Source organism: Vicia villosa, linkage group LG7, assembly GCF_029867415.1.
Source record: "Vicia villosa cultivar HV-30 ecotype Madison, WI linkage group LG7, Vvil1.0, whole genome shotgun sequence".
In the NCBI taxonomy this organism is placed as follows: Eukaryota; Viridiplantae; Streptophyta; class Magnoliopsida; order Fabales; family Fabaceae; genus Vicia; species Vicia villosa.
Window position 1 is genome coordinate 91,094,333 of NC_081186.1, and position 8,873 is coordinate 91,103,205.

The window sequence follows — 8,873 nt, forward strand, 5'->3', positions numbered from 1 at the left end:
GTCAACGTATTTGAGGATATGAATGCAATGATTCTTACGCCATACTTAAGCTACAGACCGTGTTTAGCATTACGGGTATGCTACCATCCCGCTAAATCCCTATAGATCAAGCTAGTATGGAACCTTAAGAACCAAACATGTATGGAAAATTTCAAACATTTCACGTTCCTTGCTCGCATGTCATTGCAGCATGCGCAAGCAAACACCTGAATTATTTTGTGCATATAGCTTATGTGTTCAAGGTCGTTAACATGTTTAAGGTCTACGAAGAAAGTTTCCTAGGAGTTCCTACTGAACCTAGCTGGCCTCGGTACAAAGGAGACACTCTATGCCACAATGGCACCATGAGAAGACGAAAGAAGGCCGCCCAAGTAGTACCCGCATACAAACAGAAATGGATGATTACGAAAAAAAAGAATATGTGATGTTTGTCGTGAATTCAGACATCATCGCAAAACATGTCCAAACAGGGTTGGAACTTCTACTTAGTTGTGTTTGTTATGTTATGTTTATTTCATCACTGCCTTGTAATTTCTTTCAACAACAATGACAACTCTAATTAAAATATCCAACTTCAAGTTACATCACAATAACGTTTACAACAACACAACAACTTAAAATTAGATTACAACACAATAAAGATAACATCATAACATATACTTCAAACACAATTACATCAAATTAACACTCACACAAGATACACCATGTAAAACTACTCAACAACAACATCTAAAACAAGTGGATCTTAAACGCCTCACTTAAATTCTCCACTGTATGTTGAAAACATACAATACACATCTGTATCACTTTCCACATGATCCCAATAATACATGTAGGTTCCATCTAGGCTTGCATCCATCAAGGTTATACGGACAACGATAATATATTTTTTTAACTTTTTGGATATGACCACCTAGTTGTCAAAAACCAGCATTGATGTCTGTAACAATTCTTCTGAAATTCCAATGTGGGTTTAAGACATACCCTTATGTGATTATTTGTTTCAGAAAACACAACAGTCCAAACAGACATAGTTAGTAAATGTGTGAAGTACAAAGAAAAAGTGATAATTCAACCTTCCTACACATCTCTATTTGTAGGAGATCAGACCCCTCCTACCAAAAATTTTGGAGAAAAAATATTGTACAAGATTTATGTTTAACGGAAAACATTCTACAACATTTTTAAATTTTTTTATTAATAATAACAAATATATTTTATGTTATATCAAATAATATTATTAATTATTAAATTATTTATTTATTTATTTATTTTATTATTATTATTTATTATTTATAATATCCAAATCATTTTTTAATTAATTTTTTAAGTATTTAAATAATTTAATCATAATTATTAACTACTTATAACAATTTAATATAATTTAAAACAATTAAAAAATCCGTTACATATAAAAACAAAAAATAACTCTAAAAATGATTTAAAAAAATAAAAATAAAAGGGTGGCAGTTTTTGATTTTTTTTCAGGAGGTGTCATTTGGGAAATAAATATATTTTTTCCAAAGGGTGGCATTTGTTCAGAAGGGTGGCATTTGTGTCAAAAATCCCTATATATATATTCATTGGATTCCAAATTTCTAATACTCCCTTCTGCCAAACATCCCTTTATTATAAAAAAACTACTGCAGTAAATTTTTTGGCTTTTTCAGTTTCACTTTGTTTCTGCTTAATTAAATTTCTAAATCCGAAGCAAATCTCACACAATACATTGAGAAACAAAATGAAAATGGAAGCTTCAATTTCTGCAGTGGAGAAAATAATCGGTTACACTTTTCATAACAAGAACCTTCTAGAACAAGCCCTCACCCATACTTCTTACCCTGAAGCTATTTCTTACGAGCGTCTTGAATTCGTCGGCGACGCCGTTTTAGGCCTCGCTTTCAGCAACCATCTCTTCCTCGCTTATACCTCCGTTGATCCCGGTCAACTCTCCCTCCTCCGTGCCGCTAATGTTAGCACCGAGAAACTCGCACGCGCCGCCGTTCGTAATGGTCTACACCATTATGTACGTCACAACACGCTTTCTATTGTTGATATGATTAACGAGTTTGCTGAAGCGGTTGATTCTGAGGATGATTGTGTTGTTGTTAAGTATGGTGGATCGGTGAAAGCTCCAAAGATTCTCGCTGATATTATCGAGTCTATCGCCGCTGCTGTTTATGTTGACGTTGATTTCGACCTAAAAAGATTATGGGTGGTATGCTTATTTCTTAAGCTTTTTCTATTTTGGGACTAAATTTACTCAATTGGAATTCTTGAAATGATTAATGCTTGTTATTTTTGTTGGCAGATAATAAGAGGTCTTTTGGAGCCGATAGTTACACTGCAAGATTTGGACCAAAAACCGCAACCGGTGACAATGCTGTACGAGATCTGCCAAAAGAATGGTAAAAAAGTTGAAATCGAACAACACAGAAATGGGGCCAAAAGCACTGCTAGTGTCTATGTTGACGGAGAGTTGGTTGCATCCGCTTCCTCGGACCAGAAGGACATTGCAAGGCTTGAGGCTGCCAAGGCTGCCTTGGATAAACTAGAAAGCTTATTTCCTGCAACTTCCATGATGCCGGACTGTTGTGGCGATATTGATAGCACCTTTGTAATTGAAGCCGCCAAGCAGAAATTATACGCAGTTTGTGGGAAGAAAAAGTGGCCCAAACCAGTATACAGGTAAACATGGCTAGCCTGCCGCTATAATTTGCTATGGCATTTTGAAAGAAAAACATTCATTTATAGTCCTAATTTCATTTCATCTATCCTTGTTATTTTTGGAGAATTTTTAACTTGTTCTTTAAATTGATTTGCTTGTATACTGATTTCAAACTTCTTTATAATGTTTCACAGCATTGAGAAAGACGAAGGTACTCCGCAGGATAAGATATTTGTTTGTGCTGTTCAGATAACTACTCCGGCGGCTATACTCAAAATGTCTGGAGACGAAAAATCTCGAGTGAAGGATGCAGAAAACTCTGCAGCTTCCTTGATGATTCGGGCCTTACAACAACACAAGTATGTGTGACAAGTGTTGTAGTCTATGTGTTAGTTTATGATTTGTGTGAGAAATGGATATTGAGTGTAATACTAGTTTTAAGTCTATGTTAGTTTATGATTTTTGAGAAATTGGTTACTTAGTTAGTTTATGATTTCTGAGAAATTGGTTACTTAGTGTGGTACTAATTTTAAGCATGTTAGTTTATGATTTGTGAGAAATGGATAATGAGTGTAATTGTAATTGTTGTTTATGTTTAGTTATGCAATAAAAAAATTTAATTTTTGAATGAATTATTTTTATAAAATTAATGTTTGTATACATTTACTTAATAGTGAATTAGTATAGAGTTGAACAATAAATTTGTGTAAAAAACTTTAATTTCCCAAAAGTACCTAAATGATTAATGTCGTGATTAATAAGATCTATGTAAAAAATAGTTAATATATAATTCTATAAATATATTGAAGTAAAAGTGTGATCAATAAAACAACTCATCATGTGTTACAAACACACTCACTTATATTTTTAGAAATCATAACTAAAAAATTGGTTAAGAGTTCCACTGTTCCAGTAAACAATATATGGTGTACTATTCTGTGCAACACTACTTTTTTTTATTAGAGCATGCCTCCATTAGACGTTGTTGAACAATTCTTTTTAAAAGAACTGAAGAAATATTTAAAAAGGTAGAAAATTAAATTATAAATGAGTTACTATTTTTTGTTACTATTTTGTTAGTAGAAGAGTTGAGCCTCTTTGGGATAGGTTGTCATCTGTGTTGGTAACTTACCATGCAAGCATCTCAAGGGAAAAATAGATTTGGATGGAGGAATAGTTGCATGCCAGATTAACTTGCGGACCAACAGGACAATGAATATTGTAGGCATCTTAAAATGATAGCTCATCATCATGAAAATGATTCCACATGTACTTAAGGAAAGTTCCATTTTACATTAGAAATAAAATGCATGACAGTAAAATGTACTAGAGGATGCAGATTTTGAGAGATTTGCAGGATATTGATCAAAGGTTCACCACTCCAAAAGTCCAACCAGAAGTAGTTAATGAAGCTGATACTAATAAAATCAATAGTGGTAGTTTAATTGAAAAACAGTGACAAACATCAACATAGTGGTACTTAAATCATGCAGTCTATTTCTCAAAATTACAAAAGCAAAATTTCTTTGACATTACATTAGATTCATGATGCTTGCACCTAGATTCAGGATGCTTGCACCTAGATTCAGGATGCATGCACTGCAAAACACCATATCTAAACTATAATAGCTATAGCAGATAATGTGCTTGAAAACGGAACGGCAAGGCCACAAAATATCAAGCACCTTATTATGACAGGGTGCTCTGAATATTTGAAGGCATGAGGACGTTGAATCCATCTGCTGCAGTAGATACTATCATTCCAGGAATCTGTGTGTGCCAATGCAGTTCTTTGGGGTCTTTTTGCCCCTGTTCCAAGATTAAAGGATATAAGAGGATTAATACCAAGGTAAACAGTTGAATTAAACACTTATTCATAAGCATCTGTATAATCAAGAAGGTATGGTTAAGCCGTTTTCATAAGCTATTGAAAAGTGTTAAAAACAGGTTGTGTCTAAAAACATGACAGACTATTTTCATAACTTCTTTGATCTTTCAAACACTTACACAAGTGTTTATGTCATAAGATAAGTTGAAAATGTTGAGCAAATTGATTCAAATTACCTGGTGAATAAACAATAGTTGGGGAGGCAGATCTTCGGGAGCTTTAACGTGTTCTTGGGTTTTAGCTTTAAATTCAGCCTCCTCTTCCTCGTCCTTTTCTAAAGAAAGATCCCATATTCTGTGGCAAAGGATTATAAAACTTGTTAAAAGCTAATGAAGAAGCTAATGAAGATTCTTGGGGTTAATTAATATCATATTTACTTACGTAAGCTGATTATCAGAGGATGAAACGGCCAATGAAGAAGCTTCGTGTGGACTCCACTCAATGGATGCGATTGGATGCTTATGGTATTCAAAATGCGCTACCACGATATCTGCTGCCACGGTATCTCCTCCCTGCTATCACAAATTATGTACTATCACAAAATCAAAATAGTTGGAATTCTTCCACTCCTAACTCCTAATAAAGATTTGAGGTTGGCTGACGGTTTATGGAAGAATTCAGACAATATGAATCTAGTTAACGTCTTAACAGTTCTTCACCAAGTACATTTAGAAGTTCTTTCAATTTACAATTTTGGTACGATTTTTCTGTATGGACAAAGGGGAATATTCACAACTATAGTCAAGCTATTGATAATTTCATACCTTTTTAAGCATTCTGAGATCCCAAATAGATATAGTCCCATCATCACTACCCGACGCCAACAAACGACTGGCCAACCTACTCATTACAATAAAGTAGAACAACATGAAGATATATGGAATGGAAATGGAGATATGATGGAACACCAAAAACAATGTTATAATACCTGCTCCATGACAATACATTCACATCAGCATTATGTGCGTTAAAAAACACAACTTGTGATCTCCCGCTACGAGCATCCCATAATGCAATGCTTTTATCCACAGAGCAAGAAGCAAAAACATCAGGTTCTACAGGGCTCCACTGCAAGGATTCATCGAACAATAAAGCTCTGATTATTCTTAATCAGAACCAGAAGGTCATAAGGTACTGGTAATGCTTTGAACATGAATACATACTTGCAGATCTTCAACACTACCAGTATGTCCATTAAAAGGAGTTTGGTCAATATTCCATGTCGCAGCAGATGTAGGCTCCCAAAGATAAATACTATTATTGCGACCCCCTTCAAGCATGAAGATCAACCAACATAAAGCCTCAAATTTATTTGATAACTAAATATGAATGTATACTAGAGAAAAATATAAACCCGACGGTTACCAGATATAAGCCTTCCTGGAACAAGAGGATTCCAGTCTATAGCATAACCTTCATCGCCGTGCTTAAATTTTTGTAGTGGAGACTGAACTACATCAACTCCTTGGACATCTTCCGTTTCTGTTTCTGCTAGAGCATTGAGATGGGAGCTCATGTCCCAGATCTGTACGTGACCAGATTCAGCCCAAGATGCACATATATGGGGATTTTGTGTCATGGAGCGTATCCGGTTGATACAGCCTTCATGAGCTACCTTCCGCATCTGAAGTTTGTACATAACAAAAAGTGTCAGTAAGATCAACTTCACGATAGTCAAGAAATGAAATAATAGGAATGCAGATGAAGAGGACTTTGCCTGCAAAGCCGGACCCGTGGCACCACCATCTTCTTCTTCGTCATCGCTATCATCCTCACTATCACTATCCTCATCCATTCCAGAGTCATCAGTTTCATGTTTAGGCACGAGCTCAAGTAGCTTCCCAGAAATATTGGATACTTTAAAAATCCCAATAGAATTCCAAGAAGGTTTCTCAGCCTAAGGTACATGCATGATGCAACATCATATCAATATGAGATTTCCAAAATAAGCAAAAGAAGCAAAGAAACAAAGCTAGTAAAAAACATGACTAGGAAATGCTAAATAAACCTAACCTGTGTCCCTGCCATGAAATACACCGTGTGCGGAAATTCTGTTCGTACTAAGCCCAAGGAATCGCGTAAAATATCGAAGCTGTCAAAAATTTAAAACAAAACAAATTCATGACTCAGAAGATTGCAGAAACTAAGAAGAAACTAAAGAAAACACCCAAAAAAAAAATACCTAAGACAAGGCCATCCAATATGAAAAGCATGAAGAGAGTTGTAAGCAGAAGGATCACATTGAAGCTCTTCATCTTCTTCCAACTTGTCCACACCAGGTTGCCACACTTTAACAGGAACCTGTGGCCCTGAAGAAGAAGATGATGATTCACCCCGGTTCTTCAAATTTTTCACAATGCCACAAATATTAGAAACTACCCAAAAAAACAGAATGAATTGAAACAAAACAATAGAAGAGGTTGAATGAGGTACAAAACGATACCTTGGTCTTTCTCTTTGCCCTTTGGCGATGTTTTATACCACGAGACATGTTCAGAGACTTCAACAAAAAAAACAGAGTAAACAAAAAGATTCGAAACTCAGGAAAATAAAATTACAAAGAAATCACCACATTCAAACGTAATTCATGATTATGCATTTGTGATACAAAGGTTAACAATGGAAATTCGACATACCCGTGGCTTGTTGGCTGGTGTGGGAGAGAAAGAAACAGGGTTTTTATGTTTTTCGATCAAGATGTTTCAGGGGTTTTGTTACAAAATATATAATAATATAATTAAATTAAATTAAATGTTTGAATTTTAATTAATTAATTTATTTATTTTAATAAAAAATTAATGAGAGATTGCTATTTGTACCGAAGTATGGTGGGCTTTCTAGTGTTAGAATATTTTGGGCCGGGCCTATATTAGATGTCTTGCACAGTATTGAAAGGAAAACATTCATTTATAGTCTTGATTTATGTATACAAAATTTCATCTTTTTGTCTTCTGTTTCCTCTGGTAGAATACTTTCAGGGCCGGCCCAACCCGTTTAGAAGTCTAAAGCAAATTTTAAAGTGAGGTCTTTAAAATGTATTTTAAAATATTAATTTTATGGTTGTTAAGAATAGAACTTTTATTAAAAAAAAAAAGAAAGAATAGAACTTAAGACCAAAAAGAAAAGAGGCATATATTTTACCAACTCAACCACAATAATATATGTAACATAAGTGTCATTATATATTTTTATAACTAATTGAAAAAAATTGAGGTTTTTTTAAGCCCAAACTTTTGGGGCCTAAAGCCCTAGCTTCGGTAGCTTGACCCTTGGGCTGGCTCTGAATACTTTGAAAATATATGAAAGTCATAGACCAAAAACTAGAAGAAAATGCATATTAGTTGTATCTCTGTCTTTGACATTTCCTATTTTCACAAATCAATCATGACAGAAAATCATTACTCAGTATCTGTATTTATATTATATATCATACTATTAATTTAAAATATTTTTGTGATTGGGCCGAATATAGGTTGTTCATTGATCGACCAGTACTATATTACAAAAAAACAAATGGGATTTCCAACACTAAACTAAAACGGAATCTTGTATTTTGATTAATGAAAGAACCCCATTTGTCCATCATAAAAGATTGAGATCATTACATGGTCTTCACAAAGCTGTACACAATATCAAGTTTTAAATTATTTTCTTTTGTTGTGATATGATTTTCTATAAAGTGACAAAAATTAAAATAAATGAATAATATCAAAGTTAATTATTAGAGAATAACTTTAGTAAAGAAAAAATATTTTGAATTCTTGTTACCTGTCAAAGATTACATCTTATCTACATAATATAAGTAATGAACAATATGTGGAAAATGATAATTTACTATATAATTTACTTTATTGAGTCTCCTCTTTAATTGCGCATTCGAAGATCAAGTTTTAGATTCGTATTTTTTAACATACATAATTCAAACTTTTGGTGTTTGAGAATGAACAAGTCATTTAGTAGTGTTTTTGGAACAAGAACCATATTTGTGGCATGGATCGAATCACAAGTTACTCTTGACTCCACTCATAGGTGAAATGGATTTCTCATAAGTGTATTAAAATAACACAAGTGCTCATGACTCGAATCAAACATGATGTTTTACCATCTTTTATGCCCAATCTCCAACACCTATAAAATATTTTTCTCTCAAAATCATTCACAATGTTAGAAAACACATACTTCCATTGATGATTTGAAAACTCACAAACCACTTGTTCTTTCATTTGCCAACATTTCTCTCCTCCATTCTCTGTTCAGGAGCCTTAAGAGAACTTTGCAACTCTTCTTTGCTCATAATTGAAAGATCATTGGACTCTT

At 33.9% G+C, this 8,873-nt stretch overlaps 2 protein-coding genes across 2 annotated transcripts; one reads left to right on the plus strand and one right to left on the minus strand.

The window, feature by feature from the left end:
* Positions 1-1,594: 1,594 nt before the first annotated feature.
* LOC131617812 (ribonuclease 3-like protein 2) lies at positions 1,595-3,288 on the plus strand. Its single transcript, XM_058889065.1, has 3 exons — positions 1,595-2,218; positions 2,312-2,688; positions 2,863-3,288. The coding sequence occupies exons 1-3, from the start codon at positions 1,742-1,744 to the stop codon at positions 3,035-3,037; spliced, it is 1,029 nt and encodes a 342-aa protein (XP_058745048.1). The 5' UTR covers positions 1,595-1,741; the 3' UTR covers positions 3,038-3,288.
* A 799-nt stretch (positions 3,289-4,087) lies between these two features.
* Positions 4,088-7,232, minus strand: LOC131617813 (protein HEAT STRESS TOLERANT DWD 1-like). Its single transcript, XM_058889066.1, has 12 exons — positions 7,193-7,232; positions 7,000-7,056; positions 6,739-6,896; positions 6,570-6,648; positions 6,274-6,453; positions 5,922-6,180; positions 5,720-5,826; positions 5,485-5,624; positions 5,321-5,396; positions 4,938-5,068; positions 4,733-4,850; positions 4,088-4,477 (listed from the first exon to the last, which is right to left on the minus strand). Exons 2-12 carry the CDS (start codon positions 7,045-7,047, stop codon positions 4,358-4,360), a joined length of 1,416 nt encoding a protein of 471 aa, XP_058745049.1. The 5' UTR covers positions 7,048-7,056; positions 7,193-7,232; the 3' UTR covers positions 4,088-4,357.
* Positions 7,233-8,873: the final 1,641 nt, after the last annotated feature.